At 38.1% G+C, this 24386-nt stretch overlaps 1 protein-coding gene across 11 annotated transcripts in view; it reads right to left on the reverse strand.

Moving 5' to 3' along the window:
* PARD3 (par-3 family cell polarity regulator) overlaps nt 1–24386 on the reverse strand; it is a 466403-nt gene that overhangs the window by 7189 nt on the left and 434828 nt on the right. For all 11 annotated transcript variants that reach the window (XM_054191470.1, XM_054191469.1, XM_054191468.1 and 8 more), the window contains one exon: nt 8079–8199. In XM_054191470.1, coding sequence (XP_054047445.1) covers nt 8079–8199 — 121 coding nt within the window. The remainder of the gene's footprint in view (nt 1–8078; nt 8200–24386) is intronic.

A 24386-nucleotide genomic window follows, 5' to 3' on the forward strand; every position in this document is an offset into this window, starting at 1 on the left:
GGAATGGTATGATGAAGCAACAAGTTGAGAAAACAGAATCCTGTGTCAGCCCTGTGGGAAATTTTCTTAGAGATGAATAAGCCGTACGTATGTATGTCCAAACCAACAACCCCATGGAGATTTCCTACTATATTAAATAAGGGCAACATATACAGAGCAGTGTTTCAGTTATTGCATGTGTCAACATTTCTAACTTTCTTGACTTTATTGAGAGTCTTCTGACATTTGGTGTTTTATTGAAGGGCTCAGCTTATGGAAGCGAGTGATTACCTGAAAATCACAAGATTTATTTGTGAATTCTCTCCAGTGTGGTTATAAGCAGCTTACAGAGAACCAGGGGGAAACTTAGAGGTTCCCATCTCAACTTCTCCATAAGGAATAAAAACATTTAAACTAAGATTTTAGAGCCAATCTCCTCATTTCATGGGTTCCACTTTAACAATGTTGGAAAGCTTGCATAGAGTTGGAAAGCTACAGTTATGTTATATGTGAGAAAGTAGTTATCACAGATAAGACATGAAATCAGAATTGCTTCTCTTTATTTGAAAACACAGTTTCACTGTTCAGTTCACTGTAAATAGATTAAAGCATTTTACAGCACAGGGAATGGTTAAATTATCAAACAGGTGGAGCTAGAATTGAGCTGCTCCTCAATTTAGGTTTATGTCAAGACACTAAAATGCATCATCTAGAAAGCGTGAATGCAAGGACACATACACACATGTGCAGAGAGCTGAAGGTACCACAAAAGCCTTTACTACAGAGATAGAGGCTTTGAAAGCCCTATGAGTGGACTCAGATGAAAAAGTAGCTTCAGGGATTTTTTTTCTGAATGCCCACAGGAGCCAATGGCTAATCAGAGGCAGGGGCTGTGGTCACGCCTGTCTGCCCGCTGTAGTGCATGCCCAGAACGACTGGATCTGAGGAGTCAGGTCTGGATCCCCAGCAGTTCACAAAGAATTTCATCTAATGGACAGCATTTATAATTTGATGGGTCTAAAGGCAAACCTCTAAAAGCCATTATCTGATTTTCTGAAGGTACCTGTATGTCCTGTTAAACTAAGTGGATTTGCAAGACTTAACTAATCTCAAAAGGATACTTACTTAGAGTCCTGTCTGCATGTTGTTCACATCTACAATAAGATGTTCATATAATCTAATCTCCTATCTGATTTCAAGCATACAAAAATATGGGAATGAGACGTAAAAGTACTCCATACGTATGTAATCACATATTCCGTAACATAACATAAACACAAACATACGGATACATTCAATTATCTTATTAATGAGAAGGCCTTTTTTTCAAATCTTTTCATTAAAAAACCTCAGTGATATCATAGTGAATGCCCTTGATATATGGTTATGATGATATAAAGACTTAACACATGCCTTTATGGATCCTTAACTTGTTCAGAAAAGTTAAAATCTCCATACAATGATTTATCTTTTCAATATGCGTTCAATTAAAGTATCTAAATCAAAAATATTTATATCATAAGTAACCTTAGTCTTTAAAAGCTAATTGGTAATTTTGTCTCAATCCCCAAAGTATACTTTTACACATATATATTCATATAAAATATATATACAAGCACGCCTGTATATATACATGCATACCCCATTTATGTCAGCACAAAATGGAGGCAATTTAAAAAAAAAAAAGTTGAACTATTTCCACATCTTTCAACAGCAACAAAGAAACTTGTATAAGGAATACACATAACAGTAATTTTAACACTGGTATCAACACAAGGCTAAGTACAATTATAACAACCTGAAATCATCCAACAAACCTGGCAACAGCTCGGTCTTCACAGCAGAGATTGATAAGAACTCTGGCCTTGTTTGCAATGAGATGTATGACAAGCACTGACCTTTTAAATCAGGATGCGGTCAAGGCCACAATAACAACCACGGCTGCATTATACAAATAAATGTATGTTCATGTCTTCCACAATACATTTAAGTGGCAATGATAGTTATTGCATTCAGCATTGTTAAACAATACTCAGCATGTAAAATTGTGCTTTAAGATACATGAAATTACACGTCTCTCTTCTCAAAGAGACATTAATTTAAAACCAGGACTGAAATGTTAAAGGTTTCTACAGATTTCTCACTTTATCCAAGCAATGTTTTTTTCATTTTACAAAAAATGTACCCATGGCTCACATTGGACGGACCACTATCAGCCATAAAGGCCAGCATGTTTTAAGGATAAAGGTGCCTCCTCCCTTTCCTAGGTATTCTAGTGGCTGCCCACACAGTTTCCTTCCCTGCAGAGTGGCATTTCTGCTCACGGAAGGTAGCTCAGCGTGGTGGCAGCATGGATCCTCCAGGACGGGCATGGATCAAAGTTGCCACAGAATTAGAGAGGGAAGATCATGGGGGGGTGATCCAGGGCACTGGGCTTTCGGGGAGATCCAACCAGTTCAGGTGACAGGTGATCCACCAGTTGAGGTGACACACCTGTCTCACAGCCTACTGCCATAGGAAGAAGCTGGCAGAAATGCTTCCTGAAACTCATAGAACTCCTTTCTGCTGATAAAGAAATGGTGAATAGGGGGATTACGAAAGGAACAAATCCCTTAGTATTTTCCTATTTATTAAAGAAGACCATTATTTAGTATTAAAATAAACGTGCTGATTTTTTTCCAGATAAAGCTCTGTGTTTAACCAAGACGTTTCAAGTTCATCCAGGGAAGTCGGTATATGCAAAGCCCCCCAAAAAGTCCATGGTTCTTATAGTTCAGCACTAATTAGACATAGATAAGATTAAATGACCTTGCCTGCTTTATGTGCAAATGTACTTGGCACAGATGACAGGCAATCCAGTAACTGTCTATACCAAAATTCAGAATGATAAAAAACATTCAATGGTGCTGGGAAATAGCCTTGAAAACTATTTTTACTTCCATCTTTTTGTTTGTGTTTCTGTGGTGAACAGAACATATAGCAATATTTCTTTTAAAACTTGCCAATAGGCGTACGTGTTAATTCGAACACCTTATAATAAGAAAATCCCATCATTTTGTGTACCTTTCTATGGCGTATATGTAGGAAGCTGAATGGCGTGGTATGGGACTAAGACTTCCATTCTGCGTACAGCAGCAGCAAAAAGAAAATCTTCAATATGGTAGAAACAAAACATTTAGAGAGCCCTGAAATGCCGCGTGGGGTATTTACATACACTGCATGCCTGTGAGTGATAAATATATTTGTTTACAAACCAAAATTATTTCATTTCTGTTTAAAATCTTCTACCTTCATTTTCTGTTTCACATAAAAAAGCAGACTGAAATTAGTGGGGGAAAAAGTTTTAAAGTCAGAGCCTAAATCTTGGTAAGAAATTGCTGGTATTCCATGAAATCCTTCCCACGTTTGGCACAGAATGGATATTAACTACACAACTGAAGAGAAACTACCTGTGGAGGGGCTGCCCTGCACAACTTTGGTGTCCTCTCTGAAACAGATTGGGGGAGGAGAAACAGCAATTTAGCTCCTAAGGTGTTCTTTGTCTACTGCAACGATCCATGAGATATTGCCTAATGTCTGGAATAAAATATCCTGAAAGAGACTCTTGAGGTGGATTCATAACAGAAAAATTTAATATACTACTTTTCTTTCTCATTAATGTGTTGAGTAATTCTACATAATTAGAATTGTTTTGAATATAGTCTGTTATTCATTTTTCCACGTTAAATATGCTACAGTGGAAGTTACAGCAATAAAAATCAGGCTTTTGTTTTGCTAAAAGAATTTTAGATTACTTAGAATTCAGTATGTCTTTGAATAGGTCAAGGACCTGAATACAGGGATAAAATACGAGTACCATAGATAAAAAAAGAATATATATTTTTTTAAGTCTGTCTTAGAGACAAGATCTACACATCAACACGCAGCTGAAAAAACAAACATAGTCCCTAAATTTTTTGAGCGTCTATCTATCAAGCCATGCCTAAGTATTTTGTTAGGACCTCTGGAGTCTTTCCGCTATGAAAATCATGCAATTATTTACCTTTCATAAATTTGTGCACGTAATTAAAGCTATACTCAGATGAGTCAAGTAGTATATTTATTTTGACCCAGTTAGCTGTTATCTTTCAGAAAAAAAAATATCTTTTTATTTAACTCCTAAATATTTAAAGTAGAGTTTGCTCAGCTGCTCTCTTGATGCCAATTTTCTCACACCATCCAAATAGATCCGGGATGATCGGAGAAGAACGCATTTCTGAATGACATTTGCCACTTTCCATTTTTAGCACTGATTTTTTTTATTAGAAATGGAGAAATAAACCACCAGCTTTTGTCCCTCCTGCATCTTTGTGGTTTTTTTTGATCATCGCTGTGCTACTACAAGCAGGACTGGCAAGCAGTTGTAGTGTTTTGAATTGATTTAATATGCTCTTTTTTTAATTGGATTGTTCACTCCCATGGCATTTAGGGCTATAATGTTGTGGGTTCGTTATTGAAGGTGGGGATCTGTTAATTAAGATGTGACTAGGCAAAAATACAAGATATGGAACAAATTGCAACCAAAATCCCCTAACTCCAGGAGTGGTGCAAGCAAGGATAAACCTCAGCAGACCAAATATCACCCAGAAAAGTACTAAAACTAGAGACTAAACTTTGGTACCAAACAGAAAAAACAGCCCCAAAAGAATCCTTCATTGGTATAAAAATGTCATAGCAACAGCAAGGGCCTTAAATATTACCAGACATACTGTGATTCCATGCAATTCTACATGCCCAGATACACATTTCTGAAAACTCTATCTGGAATTAACACCAACAGGATTAAAATGGATTACTCATACTTTATGTTATTTTTCTGGGGTTTTTTTCATTTTTTTTCCGTGAAACAACAGGCATACAGTATTGCCCTTTAAACCCTCTTGTACCTTGTTTTTTGAAACACAAAAAAAATAAAAAAGCCATGTAAGAGAAAAAAAAAAATAAAATTATGAAGCCTGAGAAAGTTATCCTAAAATAAATAAATGTGAAAACCTTTTCCATGAAGTTTTGACTCGGTTGCAGAACTAGTGGGTTTTAGAGATGGTGCGACAGTTACTCAGTTATTAAACCTTAACAGTGTGTCATTCAAATGGCCTTGAGCAGAAATATTACGCTGCTTAATAGTCGGTGTCATCTCATTCCAGCGCTATCACTTTTTGTGTCTGTTAAGCTGCCTGATGCTGTATGAACACTCGTAGGCAGTCAAGTATTTTGTTTACTTGCTGGGCAAACACAGATGGGCAAAAAGTCCAGCTCTGTTGCATAGCTCGTCTGCGGAGAAATAACCTTCACCTGATGCGAACAGCCAGAAAGGGACGGGGTCAGGCGCTGGTCTCGCTGCCATGGGTATCGTTCAGAGCCAGCACGATGTAGCGCTCCATGGTACGGAGATCTGCCTCCCACCCGTGGAGGAGCCTGAAGGTATTTGTCACAAGTAACCGGACCTCTGTGTCACAGGCCATTAATGGTCTGGGATGGATTGGAGTTGGTGACGTTCGTAGGATCATTTTGATAATATATTAGAGGGTTCCTGAGCTATTGAGCTCCTCTGGATATCCTCAGAGCTGCCAGATTTCCGTCAGTATCCATTACTTACACTGCAAACTTCGTGTTCATTTACACTTCCTTAAAGTAACCAATAGTCCCACATCACATCAGCACTTTGTTCCCTATCCTCAACCCTCCCATCATCTTGTTAATGAGAAATGCAAACTACTTATCACCTCATAGCACACACTTCTCTCTGGATGCTTTTCTTTTTCCCCTCTCTTTCTATCCAAACCAGGTCAGAGTTGGCTGCTGTCATGCAGCTTAGAGGCATCTCTGGCTGCAAAAGCCTTTTGTTTATGCAGGCTGCGCAACCCGTCTCCCTCAGGTGGAAACACACTTTTCAACCAGGGTCCACGTACAGGTGCGCTTTTCACTGCTGCGGTTTGTAACCAACAGCTCACAGACAGCGAGGACTGAAAAGAAGTTGATGGATGTATCTAAGTATTTTCCTGCATATATACTATAAACCACTTTTGCATTCTTTGGTGTCACTGGTATTTAGTAATACATCTGGATCTGTTTTGAGAGGGTGTCTTAACAAAGTCCATAATTTTAAACTAATATGTTAAAGTAATACACACTCCTTAAGAGACAGGGTTATGGTTCCTTAGCACTGAAATGACTGTGAACTGCTGAAATGGATGAGATCATTGCTTTATCCTTTCCAAGCATTGTGATCTTGAAAGGCTGGAGTACCCGATGGAAAAAAAAATATAATTCAAAAATACCCTGGGACAATTATTTTTAAAGTACGTATATAAAATAAAACATTTGGTTACCTATATATTTAACAACACAGCAGCTCCTACAAAAGCAACAATAAGCTTCAGAATTAATATTAATACATTAAGTTGAATTAGTCACTTTGAGCTCATTTGCATGATCTGTAGAAGGGGAGTAAACAGAGACATCCCATTTGTTTGAATAAGAGAAAAAGGAAAGGTCAATGTTCTGACCCACAATTTAGGAAATTATTCCATTCCTAAGGTAATCAGCCTGTCATCCAAATAATTCCCTCCTCGCTCATTACAAGAAACTATAATAAAAGCCAAGTTGCCTGTCTAAAGTTGCTATGGCATTTAGATATACAACAATTTGGCCCATGACCTTCAGTAGTTAAGTTCCCAAGTCTTCAAGAGTGCGAGTTTTTCTCATACACGTTTTTCCCAAGAATGCTGCTCAAATCTCTCATTTGGAAACTAAACAGCAGTTGATATGCATAATAGAAAGTACCTCCTAGACCCAACCCCCTTTCACCCAAAACCTGCTACACTATAACTGTGATGAGCTGTCACATTATCTTCACCGCATCGAATTGAAAACATCTGGTCATAAAAAAAAAAAAAGTTTATTCTATTTATTCAATTTCAGAGAAGGTTAGAGGTTTTCTAACATGGGAAAATAGAAGCCTATATCCTGACACAGCACGTTAAGCAGTGTTAGGTCATGTAGGGATACGTTTACCTTTGTTCCTCTCCATGCTGCATGTCAAAAACACCACAGGTTCAAACTGGTGAGTTTAAGATGGAGAAGGACACAAAGACAAAAGTCAAAATATCTTCTATGTCCACCACAATAGGCAACCAAAGAGGATATATGAATTATGATGTTACCTAGGTTGTTCTCAGTGATAAAATACACACAGATGCGGATCTTTGACTATTGCCACCTCGGTCTTGTGTGCATGAGTAATAGTAACCCACCACCGACACGGGAGGAAGCTATGAGAGATTCTGCTGCTGTCATCATACAGCTCTCGCTTTTTTTGGGAACGCGAGCAAATTGTTCACTGTCTTTATTGTGGAATTTTAAACAAAAATACAATGAAATATTTGCCCCATATTTAAAGGATCCTAATTTAGGATACGTAATTGATTAAAAAGGCAACACTGATTCATTCAATTATGTTAAACAAGATAAGCACATGGATTTACATAATTGTATCACATCGTTAGATCAGATTGAACAGGATTTAAATGATCAATTAGGATGTATATCTCAAGACAGAACTGTCTCGGCTAATATAAGTGGCAAAGGGGTACTATTGTGAAGCATGCTATTATGCATATCTCTCCTTTTTTACTGTGAAAATACATAGCTCTTCTTCTTAAGAAAAAGAATTAATCACAGTGATATTGCTTCAGAGAAAATACCATTTACAGGGCTACATGTTCACTCTGAATTATTTATCGTTAGTACACGTTTTATTCTGATTTTCCTAGAAAATGTCAGAATAATTGATATTGCCTTTGAGGCAAAACAAAATCCAAGTAGTAACTCACAGAGTCGAGGGGCTAAACACAGAGCAAACAGTGCTAGATGCACACAGGACAGATGGCTGAAGAAGTTTAAAAGTGAAATAAACACCAATGAACCAAAACCAGGGACAACAGACAGGGCAGAGGTCTGGAGGCAGAGGACCCTGTGTCTGTACCGCTTTGCTCTCGACCAGCCCAGGGACGGTGGGAGTTAGGGAACCGCTCCAGTTTTGACAGAATCCGTACACTTACCCATGGCTGCTCGAAACTGTAAGTACGTCTCCTGTCTTCCACGTCCTCATCTTGCTTTGCTTGTTGAAACTCTTGTCTCAGGCGCTGTATCCGGTCATGATTGTTAGGGGTGGATCTGTTGCTAAGAAAGGGAGGATGGAAACGATCAATATACTTGGGAACCGCCATCTGTGACTGTAAGTTCTTAGCACGAGACTGCTACTACAAAGCAGGACTACAAACTTAAAAATAATTTCCAAGCATTTAGTACAAAGATCTTTAGTTTTCTAAAGATGATTAATCCTGTTTGACTTATAAAACAAACTTCAGATGCTGAAGGATAAGACGAATGAGGCCATTCCTAAAAATCATCAAAAGTTGCTGGCATCTTTTCAGTCTATGTTACTTCTAGAAATGACAAGGAATGCACATGTCAGCGTCAGACTTAACATAAAGGGAAATTAAGAGAAAAGTCATAATCATCTCTGCTACTGAATAATGAAAGATACATTTTCCCAATCAATAAACTGGAGTACTGTCAGATCTTTATTCACATCAAATTCATTACAATGTCTGGAGGCCCTACCTATATAAAATTTGATTATTTTCCCCAATCAATAAGAGCCTGTCATCCCTTAGCTCTGTTTTTAACAAGTCTTTTAAGCTGATCAGTCGGAAAGCATTAAAAGGCTTGGGGGGCTGGTGAAAAGCAATCCATTTGAGGGTGCCGTAGGCAGGAACGCATCCAGGCATCAGACCGGTGCTGGCTGACACCCCGCAGACACCAGTGGGCTGGGGGGGGCTCAGCCCCGGAGGTACCGCTACGTACCAGCACACCCAGAACCTGGAATTCTTCAAAACCATCAACTTTTTCCACAAGGCCTGTCCCAGGTAATCCACTTTCCATAGCGCAGGTTTATGTGAAACCATAACGAAATATGCACAGGAATGGCTTCTTTCACGGAGCAGAGGAAAGTGGGTATTTATTAATTTTGTTGCCGTTTTTCCAGCTGTGCAGCTCCCACCTGACCCCTACAACTGCCACCGTATTTCAAACAAGTTAATGTGGGAATCACAGGAAGCCTGACAAACAAATATGTTATATCAAGACTAACCAGAAGCACTTTAATCTCTTATTATGGCCTTCTTAAGCCCTGCATTTCATTGTTTATTTCAAAAGAGCTGATGAGGAATGGTCAGCTATTACTTTGTTTCAAAAGAGAAATCTGCAGGGAGACAACGGAAAGCAATTCCACAGATTCCTGTTCATGGACAAGGGGTACAATAAAACACGGTGAATTTATATCCCATGGTTTCTCTCCTATAAAAAGAGACGGTTCTGGAGTCCATTTGTGACTGATTTCCATGTCTTTCGGGAGTGGTAGGCGCAGTGGAGTGGAGGCTGTAGGTGTTTGAGACGTTACCTCCCACTCTTTTCAGTGCCATTAAATGGAGCTTATCAGTGCTGGGTTGGCTAAACAGAAAAAAATAGCATGGTTCTAGCAAGGCTAATTTTTAAAGAGGCTTGGTTTTCTTTTTCTTTTCTTTGAAACCAAAGACAAAGAAAAGGAAGAAATTTAGGGAAGTGTTTTCTTTCATTTTGTTGCAAAAAGGAGTTTTAAGAAATGCTTTATTTGTAGGGTAGGTCAACTTCTTTGTGCAAATTGCCGTTTTGAAAAGTACAGTTAAAGAAAGCTTTATTTTCAACACGTGGAAATGAAACACTGGCATTTTCAAAATTTCCACTTCATTGTAGGTGTGTTGCTAATTCTGTTTCCCTAATTCAACCTAATTTTGTGAACAGCTTATCTCCATTTGCAGTTTTATGTTACATAAATTTATTCTTTACTGTAAAATTCTGCCCTGTGTTAGTATGTAACCACTTGGGTTTTTTTACGATGCATTTCTGTAGACTGCAGATTTTAAATGTAATCATCACAATCCAGTACAAGACATACAAAATACTTTTAAATGGTCTCTTCATTTTTAAAACTGGTATTGTTAAAATATAACAAACAAGTAGTCCAATACTTTCTACACAGACAGTGTTTTCTGTAAGATAAATTGCACTTAAGTGTAGCAAAATTCTTTAAGTATTTCAGGTATAATAATATACATTTGAAAGAGAAATGTCATTGAACTTCTGTGCAAAATTACTAGGAAAGCACCATACATGGACACCTTGATGTACTCGAGATGATCAGTAAATAATCAGCCTTCCTTAATCAAGGTTGTTTCAAACTGTAAGGGATCACGGGACAAAAGTGACATTGGAGCAATTATCCAACAGCAAAGAAAAATAGAAAGTAAGCCCCAAAGTACTGTACTAAACCCTGTGTGTTTTAAGGAATGGACATACTCTACCAGCCTCAAAATGGGCTACTGGAAGGATTATTACGGATCTGAGGACTTCTGCACATTTTGTGATTGTTATTCATTAAAACAATTACATCAACAGAGGAATAGCAAGTAAATGCATAGTGCCCATGTCACGAAGCCAAAATGTATGTCTCCTCCCAAACAGCAAATGCATGAATTTGGCACCCCTTACATTGCAGAGATGGAAAAACAAAGGACAAGGAGGATGCTGGGATTTGTGATTAACTTGTCTCAGACCTGAGAAGAACTTATTCTAATGAAAAAAAAAAAAGAGAAAAAAGAAAAAAGAAAAGAAAAAGGAAAAGGAAAAGAAATAAAAGAAAAAAAGAAGTCAAGTTGATTTAAGAAAAGTTATTCAAAGTTATTAAAAGGTTTGATAATGGCAGAGAAGATAAATCTTTTAACAATATTTCTATTTTATCTGAAAAGCAAGGGACATGACCCAAATTTAGAAAATTGCAAAAGAAGTGAATTATAAAAAAAGGACTATTTCACAGAAAAGAAAGAGCTAAATTAAAAGACAAAACCACTTCTTTATCTACTTAAATTTCTTTGTGTTCAAAAAGTCTGAGAGACACAGAAAGTGAGGTCAAGTCAGTGGTTTTATAATAATAATAATAAAAAAAATGAAACATTTTTACTTAGAATAGGAAAAGGGAAAAGGCAGGCAGCTAAGGAGGGGCTAAGATACTTTAAAGAAAAGATTATTTGAGGGCTTAGACTGTATCTCACATTGGCTTCCTCTCATTTTCATTTGTTTCTCAACCTTGTTCTGATTTTCTAGGTTAAATTACTCATCTGCCCTAACTTCTGCACCAGCGAAGGCTTGCACATCTCCATGCTGGCCTTCCATGCTGTCTGCCATTTCTTTTCGTGCCTCTCTTCATCCAGTTAATTTTATCACCGGTGCCTTTTCGCTATGTTTTTTGTGTCTCCCACTGCACTCCCACTCCACTCAGGGAACACTTGGTACTCCTGCTTGACACCTCATTCAGCTCCCAGTCAACAATTACTACTTCCAGAAGGAGGGAAATGCCAAAATAATAATCACAATAAAAAAATGTCACTAATAAAATTTTGCAGTGCAAACCCAAAAGTACAAACCTAACTTTATTCCTTTTCAGGTGCTGATATGTTCTTTTTTATCTACAATTCTTTACGCAAGTCACATCATTATCCCTTGGAACAGATCTAAACAAATTATATCCAGTGTGCACAGTCCTTAGACAGTCTGAGGCAAAATGAATTTCAACTTATTGGATGAATTCATCCAAGAGAGGTAGGGTCATATCAACAGACTACTAGGATGCAGGGCTGCAGGTGTTCCTGCTGCTTAAATTCCCTTTTGACTTTTCCAAGTCCTCCAAAATTTAATTAAATACACCATGTTTGGTTTGAGTTTTTTATTCAAATGGACTGAAAATCTGACGGCAAATTCACCTCAAAGAATTCAGGACTACTAGCAGGAATGACGGAGTTTAACTTGAAACCCATCCAAAGTTTATTGAAGATTTGACCTACGCTAGTTTCAAACTTTTTAGCAAAACCAGACTTACAACTCTCTGCAGTAACCACAGCTTGCCCAGGCAGCCTTTCCCTGTGCCTACTTAACATCAGGATGGCTGTGAACTTATGGAAGACAATTAGCACCTCCTAGCATCAGATGCAAGTGATGTTTTTCTTTCAAAGTGCTATCATTATTAAAAGTTCCTAAAAGAAATAAAAATCAAGGAAAGGCTTTTAGGGCCAAAGTTAACTTGGGTTGCAAAGCGGCTGGGCCTCCTTGTATCACATCTCCACTTGGCACCCCATTGCCTTCCATCTGCAGATGGCACATTTCACAATCAGCTATTTTGTGAGCGCTGCTTTAAAAACACACACCCGCCAGCACGGGCTGAAAATGCAACGGTAAGCAAGGCTTAGATAGGCCAGAGCTGTCACATATTTCCAGAAACAAGCAGCCACAGCAATGACCATTGGAGTCGCAGATCATTAAGCAATGTCTCCGTGTGATGTCATGCACTGATGTACAGAGTTGTAATCCTTTCAAAACAGACAGATTTTCAGTGTGATAAAGTAGATACAGACATGCTACCAAACAGGGATGACTAAAGCTCTGGAAAAAAAAAAAATAAAATTATTGGCCTGAAAAAGCATGGAAAAGGGTCTTAACAACATCACCAGGCAGTTGCCACATGACTAGAATAACCAAAAGGTTAGTAAACAAACAGCGTTCTTTACACCTTGCAATCTTTTAACACAGATTGGAGCTGCCAAGGACTCACTGGTCTGACCGGCTGCTTAGATCTCTGGATAGCAGTTATAAAACACAGATGGGCTCTTATTTACTTCAAGCTGGCAAATTACTATCACCTATTTGTATAAAATAAATTCCTTTCCATTTGGACGGATTACTCGTGTCATATTAAAAATCAAGAGCTGAATTTTAATCTACCTGTGCCTACAGGTAGAGAGGAGCAGAAAAATTGTTTATTTCCATCCCATTGCGGATTAACGATGTCCTCGCTGTGGTGGTCGTGCCTTAGTTGGCAGCACGCATCCTTGCCAGAGTTCAGAACTAGCTGAACGTCTACAAAATCAGCCTCTTCCTTCATGGCTTGAGCAGGATAAAAACATCCCAACAGAAAGCAGAGCGTTTATAATTGAATATAAAAGCTTCTGGTACATTTACTGAAACTTGAGCACCCTTTCGCCACGGTGCTTCCTCCAAGCAGATGGATCTGTCTGGTTCGGATGGCCCTTGAGGGTGGATAAGTAGAAACTGTCAGGTTGTCACAAGAAGCCACGGACGTAAAATAAAATGCAAGTAGGCTTCACCAGGCTTAAAGTTAGCACTAAACTCCAATGCATCGTCTGCCTGGTCTGTTCACGTTGAACAGATCTGTTCATGGCAAGTGACACGGACGGGGTCAATGAGGGCTGAGCAGCGACAGAGTTTGCACTGTCTCCTTCCTGCCACCAGGTCTTTTCCTATGATTTTGTTCTATGGCTTATTTTTTGGCCGCTAAATACCAGTCCTCAAGCTTACATTAGTGTAAGCATTTGGCTGGTCCTCCCCTTCCAGTGTGCCCTACATCCATCCTCTGAGACACCAGGGAATAGATTTTCCACGAACGCACAGGTATTAACACATAGAGACATGGTAAATAAACAGGAGCAACTGCAGCCAGCATCATATAAAAGAGCTGTTGTGTGATTACAGAATTGCTATAGTCAGTCTGAGAAAAAAATATCAGCTGAGCAAGAAATCAGGTTTGTTGGACTGGAAATGTGCTTGTAACACGGTGCAGTTATAACCTGGAAGGAGGCATAGAAAGGTTTATCCTACACTACTTTTGTTTTTCTTAAGTGTCAAAGAATTTATTGGGAACAAGGCATTAAAAGGTGGGGGAGAGGTGTAAAAAAACCCGAAAATGTATCAATTACAAAACTGCAAATAAAAATAGCTTCTCTGAACAAGCTTCATTAAGTTTTATCAGCTAGTATCTTGGGGTTTTACACTCAAACCACAGGTCATAAATTCACAGTAAATCCCCCATATGTTCACCAAACACCTGAATTCAATTTCTCTTCTAGTTGTAAGAAATGGAATGTGCTGCTCAAATTAATTATGCATGCAAAGTTAGTTTCTAACAAGGGCAGCTTCTTGCATGCTGAAGGGTATGCATCCTATCTGAATTTTTTCCCCTCCCAGATCTCTTTCAATCTCGGCTTATTTCTGCTGTTCACAAGGTTATAAAAATCCTTCTCTCTTGCCATTTCATATTTGCTAAATGAACACAGAGCATTATATATCCTTTAAAGGCTGCAGTTTTAAAAGGCAGCTAAATTCAGGGATTGGCTTAATGTGACAGGCAGGATCTAACATGTTACCTGTACACATACCTACCCACTGCAGTATATTAATTCCATCAAAACAAGGATTTAAAACCTAGGATTTATGTCAATATGTATGCATGTGAAATCAGCTCATCAGGAAGGTTTCTGTCATTTCCAGTTTACCTTCACAGTGGTAGTCATCAACTCCGATACCACAAAGACTTTACGCAAGTCCCCAAACGCACTCGCTTTCTTCAGTGAAAGAAATTAATTCCCGAAGTTTGACATCGTGATTTTTTGATCGTTTCACACCAATTTCAACCGAGTAAGTCATTAAAAATAAAAAACATACATGTCTGTTCTCTGGGTTTAAAAGGTAGTCTCAAATACTCTTAATTCGGCACTCGCTTCTGATGCGATGGCCATAAACAACGCGGCGAGCTGGAGCTGATAGGGAGGTCACTTCACCACAACAGTCTCTTCAAACTCTCCAGACTAGATTTCACTTCGAGTCCCTCTGTGGCCCTTCTGTAGCAGGGCCATCATTTTACAACCAGTGAAATCTGAAGAATGCACCCAAGACCCTTTTTATTGCCACCATCACTCTTCCTTATTAGCCTGTCAGAGCCTGCACACCGGAGACAGAAATCCAGTCTTACTTTTCAGGGGAATTCTTCTACTAAAAGGAAAAGCAGAGATTTTAGGAGCTTGCTATAAACATCTGAAAACAGATACTCAGCTACTGGGTTATCACACAGTCTAAGCCTTACTTGGGAGCTGTTAGATTTTGCAGATATAAGCCAAGACAATTTTCAGCCACACAGAACTTGCTATAGCCACTGTCATAAGGTATTGCGTTTTCTGAGTTTAAAAAAAAAAAGAAAAAAAGAAAAAAAGAAAAAAGAGAACACCACATGTAACCTAAAAGAAAATACATGGCATCTAACTGCGAATTTCTTATGCAGGTGTTAAGGAAATGGCAGAAATACACACACAAAGATTTAATAAATCATGGGAAAAGAAAATAAAAATACTGGTGATCAGGCTCAAGCAAAGGAGAATTTTGCATTTTTGATTCTAAATGAAATACAAAATTACTTCAAAGGCAGGCAGGGAGAAGCGGGCTCTGACCTTCTAAGTACCTTCCTATCCTAACTGGAACAGACAATGATGGCTCCAGTGCTGTTAGGTCTGATGAACATCCACAATTAGGCATCACAGGCTATTTTGTGTCAACAGGAGGAGGATTGCCTGGCACAGCAATACAAAGACATTTAACAAAGACCACAGAGAAGAAATCCTCTCCTGGACGTAGCTGGCCATTCCTGTGCCAGCAGAAGGGATCATCGGAGAGATCCCTAGTGGGCTTCAGGCCATGTCAGCCTTCGTCTCCATTTTGTTTAAGCTTATCCAGCTGCTCTGCTGGAAGTCATTTAGGGAGAGCCCCCTCTGATCTCCTCTCTGGATGAGACGCGGGGGCAGAAATCTTCAGCAGAGGGGCAGCAACAAGCAGCTAGGGAGCAGTCACTCCTTACAGCACGGCAGCTCTTTGCAAAAAGGAACATCTGTCCATAGCCAACACCACCTGTGTAGCGTGAATGTTGTTACGTAGGTATAACCCCGCTCATGCTACCACACATGACACGACTCAGCTACCGCCGTGTGGTAACACTATATTTTACAGCATAAAATCTGCTTCAGAGCCCAACTCCAGCCAACACTGCAGACAGAGCCTGTGTCTTTTCATGGGAGGACTCTAGAGACTAAAAAAAACAGGGGAAAAAAAAATAAAATCCTAGTTGTACCATATGCTTTGAAGGATTCATCAAAAGTCAGTGAGTAATATTTTATTCAAATAATGCACCATTACACTGCGTTTGTAAATGGTGAAATTTAGCTCCGTTTCAATGCAAAAAAAACTTCTTTAAAAGGTATTTAGATCTTGCTTAATGCATTGATGTAAGTTATACTGGAAACCCCCAAAAATATTTTATATTGTTTTATTTCTCTTCAACCACAGAAAATTCTTAGGAAATAGGTATCAGGGTGTTGCAACTAGCAAAACGCAGAACGTTTTTGACTCTTGTGGACACTTGCCCTCACTAAAAATGACATCTTATTTTAAAGTACAAATAAAACTACAGTACCAAGCAGTACACTGTTAGACAAACAGTGATGTATAGACAAAGACATCTTTTTTAAATGCCTGAACATTTAAAAAAGATAATACATTACGCAAAGTTCACATTGCTCCCACAGTCCTTACAAGCTGCTAACATAATTATAGTATAATTATTTCTATTCTTTGACAGAGGGGCTATCGCATTGTAAATCACAAAATAATATTTTGATTGGTTTTATGTTATATCTGACTCTAACTATAGGCTAATTTCCAAGCGCAAAATGAGAAGTTGTCCATTAAAAACAAACAAACAAACAAAAATAACTGGCCTAAGGATACCAAGGCCAGGTCAAAGCTTCACACAGTTTCTGAAATCTGAAACTTAGGGAGACTCCCCCTGCTAGGAGCATCAGTACTAGACCAGAAATTCTATACAACACACAGAGAAATGTGGAATCGTTGTTTTATTTTTGGCACTAAATAATCTGCAACCTCTAAATAAAACTTTAAATCTGAGCCTACTGTTAAGCATTTCATCATTTGGTGCCTGTGCATGCAGTTTTCCATGTGACTTAAACAAGAAAACACAAAAATCAAAGCTAAGATTGATTACTTGAATTGGTGCCTAAGTTCATATGGCTGCTGCCTTCTTGTGAAGTTGATCACTAAGATTTATACAGATTAGCACAAAAACTAATTAAGATTTTTAATTAAATATTATTTGCATACGGAGATTAAAAAAATCTCAAAATTATATTTTGCAAAACAACTGATTTCTGGCTAAATCCTTTCAGCATTTTATTGTATAGGTGAAGATTTTAATAAATAGATGTTTCAATAATGCTTTACCACCACCCTGTCTTGATTAACTGTAAAACTAGAAATTGCCATAAAACTACAGTTATATTCAAAAAAATAATCCCAGGCAAGGACAGACAAGAAGAGCACTTACCTTTTACCCAAAAATTCAGCTGGTTATTTAGTGAGTCAGCTGGAACTCAACTTTTACTACTTAAGATATTTTCAAGTTATTTCACTTATTTTTTCTCTGGAAATGTTGAAAATGTTTTTTTCCTCAGGAATTCTTTTTCAGATGTACTGCGCAGGATGCTCAGTAATTGCTGAGGGTCTTGCTATGTTTTGAAACACTGGATTAGAAATCCTGAATTCTAATATTTATTGTTGTTGGCCTGCTTAGTCTCAACTCATGTGCAGATTTCAGATACCCAAAAGTGTGCATTTCTCTTGCTGCAGAAGAAATACAACATTTACTTGTAACGCCACTTCAGTCATTTACCAAGCCAATTAGCCTGATAAAGGCTATAGGAAAGCTAATTTATTTACCAGGAGAAGGTAAGGCGGGATTTTTCTCAACCGATTTTAATCATCTAAAAGACAGACATGTAGTTAAAACTACCCATCTAGACCCTCTCTAAGGGAAATACAGAGAAATAAGTTACTCCATAGGGCAATTCAAAGCACCTGTCTTAGGATGCAATTACTTACCCTTGAGAGCTCATTACTTTTCTTCACAGACAAAGAAGAGAAGAGGGACAAGCTCAGGCTTAGATGGGTAGCTTTAAACAACTACATTAGGGCAGAATAATCACACTCGAGATGGCTAACTTGGGCTTAAGGTAGGTGAAAAATTAATAATCCTAAGAAAATCTAGTACTAGGAAAGCCTGATAGAAGGTGACGGTCAACTGGCATGGCAGTATAACCTAGTAGTTTAATCCTTAGGCAGAAAAATTAATTAGAATAAAATTCTCTAAGTCACTCAGCCTCTCACTGTTTGCATTCACACAAATGTACAACAGCCTTCTTTAAGAAGTGGTTTTTGAGACCCTGTATGAAGTCTATACAACAACCAGTTCTCATTTACTTTACTATAATTTTAATGGTTCTTTACAGAGTACACTATACTACTGCTTGTAATTCTCCTTCATAGAAAAAAAAAAACCCTAAGATTTTTAGGGTTTCGAACATATAGATGTGTATAGCCATGCCTGAGATAAGCCAAGGATTGCAACATAACCACTTCTGCAGTTAAGATCTCCTCAGTATGGCTAATTTGTATCTCAACTTTCACGTTACTTCAGCAAATGCTATGCAAATGCTATACGGTTTTCTTGAGTAACATAATTGCCATATGTTTTTTAGTAAACAGAAAGAAATGAAATATGTATAATAAGTAATTCCACATAGTACGTCAAATTTCTTTCGCATGATATTGGCATTACATTACAAAGTTACAATAGTATTATTTCATGTTGTTATTCTTGTAGTCTTAGGTTGATAATGTTTCATTTTGACACCATAATGGTGTCTCTGGGGATTTTGACGACAATGTGTTTTGACATCGTGTTAAAATATATCCAAACTGATATCACTTTATTTTGTCATCATTACCTAGTTTCAGTTGGATTTCTAAGATACTGCTTTATTCTGGCATCTTTAATTAGGAAGATTTCAGTCCAAGTGGCAAGCACTAAAATAAAGTTCTGAAGATGTTAAGCATGGCAGTGCAGCCACGAGCGCATTACTGCCGTTCAAACTTGTACTGGCCACATGTCCCAAAATATAACAGATGAGTCACATGGTACAGATCAAATCATAAAAACACGAAAATGCTTTTTCTTCTAGAGCGTGATAATAAATTTAATAAATTGTACTGTAATTCTATTTCAGACGCTTCAGGCAGGAGGCCCAGCAGCAAAAACGCTGCCGCAAACCAGAACCTTCTGCTGCCGTTGGAGCGTCTGACGCGCGCTCGGTTCCTGAATCCCTGTATAGAAACCAGAAATTATTTCCTGAACGCTATTAAAAAAGTGAGATTTCTAATTCGTAAGCTTCACTGAAATGGAAATTGCTACATATGGGATTCTAACTACAGAACAGCGATGCCAGTTCCCGTTCAGAGCTCTAAGGCGCAAGCCTTAACTAGGCAACCCTGCCTAGACCCATTGAGTCCAACCGAGCTTTGAGAGCTTATGGGCACCTGAAGATCTGACCATGAGTTTTGAAAAGGTTTTAGGGGAAGAAATTATGAATAATTTTGAGCTCTGAGCTTCTTGTTACCAGTATAAAATTCAGGGATTGAGTCTGAAACAATTTGCTATAGAAATGATCTGGTAAGTTATCCCTGGGCTACCACAAAGATGCATGTCATACCAATTTGAACATGTCCACTTACAGCAATATCACTCAGCTGCTTCTTTTTCCTATTTACTAGTTCTTCACTTTTTCTCTACAATGAATTAAAGAGCAACTCCAGGGAAATCAACACATTACACATACTAAGAAGTATATTTATTCAGCACAGCAGCCCAAGTTCTACTTACTGAAATGATTGCTGATAAAAATCTCTAATTTTAAACATTAATGCATAAGATTTCTCTGCCATTCAAATCTGATCAAAGAGATTAAAGAATTTTTTCTTTTCCCCCCACTCTCCTAAAGCATAATACTTAATAGAAATTGCTTGTATTATCTTATTGCAGAGAGCAGGCTAGAACTGAGACAATCCCTTGATCCCAGTTCATGAATAAAGCATTTAATGGACTGCACTTGTCAAAGGACACACTAAGCATTTGATCTATACAGTAAACAAATGTCTATGAAAAACAACCCCCCAAAACAAAAAGTCGCCATTGTTACTCATTATTTGATGTTTTCCCTTCCTTCCTCTCTTATTTCAGGATTAAGACTCTAAAAGCATTGCTGGGATGACAGAATCACATTGAGATGAAAACGGAATATTTCAAACAACTGATGACAGCAATTTATATTCCAGGGAAACAGCTAATAAATCCATCTAAAGTTCGTACATAACTACTCTCCATTAAAAGGAATTAATTGTTACAACACCAGAAAATGTATAATTATTAAAGAAATGACAAAAGGCTAAGTTGTACCCTGCCATTCTAACGCTCTCCACATCTTCTTTAAGATGTTCCTTCGGGTATTTCCAGCAAAGAGGAACTCCTGCCAGCAGAACAAAATGAAGCTACAGAACTGTGAGCCTGCATAACTATGAACCCAGCTGACCTGAAGAATTTGATACATACCTACAAAATGCTCTTTCATGCTCCCAAATGACAAGATGAAGTATTACAAGCAAGTAACTGCAGCCATTAACGTAAGCAATACTGCAGAGCCAGTTCCATTTAATGCAAATTATAGACTTGTTTCTACTGGCATTGACCATCCTTCACTAGCCAAAAAACTAAATAGGCTGATCTGTCTGAGAGGCCTATATAGAAGACTACGTTGTTTTTAACAAACGTATTTATTAAAACAATGTATTAAAAGCTATTTTTTCTACCCCTTGAGTTTAAAAGCCCAATGTGTCTTCTTCAATCACCTTAAAAAATAAAAATTGCAATTAATTTTTTTTAAAATCTTTTTCAATACAATGAGCCTTATTAATGCAATGAGGTGCTAAAGTGACAGACTAATGAAGCATCAGCACAGAACTGCACTGGTATTTATGATTAACCTCTGAAATAAACTCATAGTGTTGGACTATCTCTGTAATTCAAAGGTTATATCGTAACAGATCACATCGTGGTTTTTGTCACGTGTGACTGCCATGACCCTGTAAAGAGGGCAGTGGTAGTGCACATCACTTGTGTAAGCACTAGCCTTCTCCGAAAATGACTTCTCCCTTACCAAAAGTAACAGAAACGCCGTGAGTTATCTATGGGAATTTTCAAAATGAACTAAGGCAAGACATAGCTTCCGGGGAGCAGTTTATATTACTGTGTTGCTATCTCAGATAAAGTTCAGTTCCCGTGAATATTCTCATTTGAGCTGCACAGTAATTTGCTTTTCGGGGAAACCAAACCCAGGAATTAGAGGCTATGTAAGAAAAGAATGATAAATATCCTTAGGAAGCAGGACCCACAAAGATCTGATTTTGCTGCCCTTTTGCTATTTACTTTTTATTATTTTTGCCAGATTTCTGCATCATTAAGCACTACTCAAATAGCAGGACCCTATCTGCAGCAGACACTGCACAGACTGCTTACAACCAGCCCTTAACCAAAGATCGTACAGTTTAAGAACAGATTTGCTCTTGCACAATGGAGCACACACACACACTTTGGTCCTTTTCCCCACAGCAAATGGATGCAGTTGGTGGTGAGCTCAGTGCCCGCGTCTCCACTGACTGCAAAGGGAGCCGAGCTATACTGGACTACACTGGAGACACCTAAAGCCAGATGAATTGGGTATCAGAGCAGACTTCTGATGTCAGAGCACCTGAACAAGAAAAATCACCTTACAAATGATACTTGGAGAAATTCTGTGGGATTTAGATATCATCCAAACATATGGAGAGGGCACGTCAAAGATGCTCACTAGGTTAGGAGCTGACTAGCACGCAAGATGGTGACAGTATCTACCATGATTATGAAAAGAGCTGGCAGAAAAAATTGCAAGTGAAATAACTACAAACTCATTTTTATTATGTTGAGGTCAAGTAGACGCTAAATATCCATCAGGATTGTAAAAAGAAGAATCCTGCAAGAGCCCCTTCGGCCCCCCTCTGTCTTCGTGGTCGGCAATGCTGACCCCAGCCACCTCCACACACAATGGAAAGGGGAGTGAAGGAAGTCAGAGCAGTTGGGGACAGCCTTCCTTTGCATCATTTTTACTGCCACTTTGAGTAAGAGGCAATGTGAAGGCATGAGCAGCTCCCCAAAACCACTCTGGGGATTTTGTGGAACCAAACAATATTCTTTTAAGGCATTGGCACAAAGGAAATAATAATAGTCTCACAACTCACATAAGGCTTCCTCCTTTCGTTCTCCTGTTGGCTGAACCCGAGACAACCAAAGACAGAGACACAAGCCTGGTTATCTGATTACATTTAAGCAACTATACTTCCCCTTGTTGTGTACAGGTAATTGCTTCTTTTGCAAGGGCTCTAGAAGTCTGCATTGAGGGAACAATACAACTCATTAGCTCAAGGTACTTATTTAAAATAAACCAAACGGCATGTCTTTTATTACAGCTATGGCTCTATTACTTGTGCCCAATTCAGAACGCATTTTTCCCAGCTCTATCAGTGCTATTAAATTACTTGCACTTGATATAGAGCAGGCATAAAATGAGCAGAAAACAAAACTTCGGCCATTTTAATTTAAATTCTCATAATGGCAGGTCAAATTTATGTGAACTCTTTGGTGAATTGGTTCCTTTATTAGTACCCAGTTTAATTCAAATCAGAGTCTCCTACAGAAGATTAATTAAATATTAATCAAAAGTCCAGGGCAGTCTAAGCTTCTGTTCCATTAACCTAAATGTGACTCCGTACAGAACCACAATGCCTTCCCCCCCCCTCCTATTTTAAAGGAGGCTTTTAGATTTTTTTCTGTTATGGTGCAACTCCTTGTAAATGCAGACATGCTATTTGCAGTGTATGTTTAAAGGTCATGATTCTTTTTCCTTTTCCAATTAAAGCTGCTCTTAATCACAATTAAGCTTTCAAGAAACAATTAACAGAAGTCAAAACTTTTCTCCATCGATATGTTTAAGAGATGTACAGTGTGTACCCTCTATTACCACTGGTGTCACTGAACTAATTACGTGATGTTAAGGTTCACCTTCTTGGGTGTAAATTTTGGTTTCAGTTGACACTAAAAAGAAACATCAATTTATTAGGAGATAAAACTTGTTCCACAGTAATGGAACAGCTGTGTATATAAATTTATTGCAGCTTAATGTTCTCACACATAAAGCAATTAGAGCCTTCTGACAGACAGACTTGCTAAGTATAGTGTGGAGCATATAGTAATGTGCAGTTACAGGCACAACATATTTAAGAGTGATCATATATATTCTGTACAGTAATATCCATTTCTCAAGCCTCTCCAACCCTAGATGTGTTCTTAATTAACATAAACGTATGCTTATAGTCATGTGAAATTTTCCTCCTCTGTGGAGGAACCTTTTCATGCCACATCATTTTACTCATAGACACCTCTTGGGCTAAATTTGTCTTCTCCTTTTGTGGGAATAGAAAAAGCCTAGTTCCTTTAGGCAGTCTTAATTTTATTTCACACAAAGTATCACTGAGGCAATAATGTTGTCATTGGATTGCTTAAAAAAAATATAAAACTAAAATCATATACACAGTGTTAGGGATAAGCACCTTTATTTCTAGAACCATAAAGTATGAACTTATGAAATAAACTGCACTCATCTATCATCATTTCCTCTCACCACCTGCTCTCGGCTAACTTCAGTTGCCTTCAAACAGCTTCCAGGATATCTTTTTCCTTCCTTCCTATCTTTCCTACAGGACAATTATATTTAACTTAAGCTAAGGACTGTGGTTTTGAGGATATTGATCAGCAAGACTAGAAATGGTAACAGCATTATGGAGCAGCGGTGTTCCAGACTAATGGTATGTGATGCTTTTTCTAATCTTGGAAGCTTGGGAAATATTAGCTCTTGAAACAAGGATACACAGATAATTGAGACGATAATTTACCAGTTGATGGACTAAACAATCAGTACCAGTTAGACTAAATGGAGTTTTCCAAAAGAAAGTTCTGACAAAAAAATCTGAATTTCATGACATGTGGAGGTACAAACGTGTTATTTGCTTTTGCTTTGGAAACTCTTAAGGGACTCCCTTTCTATTTAATAGCTCAAAGCTGTTCCATGCCCCATTTTGTCACATTTACTCATGAACAAACACATATATGTTATACAATACCTCAAACTCTTCCCGCATTTTAATGAATTTATCCTATGCCTGCCTTTACGTGTACACCTATCGGCTAACTGATCTGATGCTCACATCAGTTAATTGGAATTTCACTATCGGTAATACCCAGGAAGAGTAATTTCTTAAATCTTTAGTTAGAGGATTAAATTAAATGACTGGGAAATCATTGTTGTAAAATAGAAGTATGGCTTCTTTCGGCTAGGATTCTCAAAAACGCCTAAGACAACTGCAGTGTCTTTCACATTCGG

Source organism: Rissa tridactyla, chromosome 2, assembly GCF_028500815.1.
Source record: "Rissa tridactyla isolate bRisTri1 chromosome 2, bRisTri1.patW.cur.20221130, whole genome shotgun sequence".
In the NCBI taxonomy this organism is placed as follows: Eukaryota; Metazoa; Chordata; class Aves; order Charadriiformes; family Laridae; genus Rissa; species Rissa tridactyla.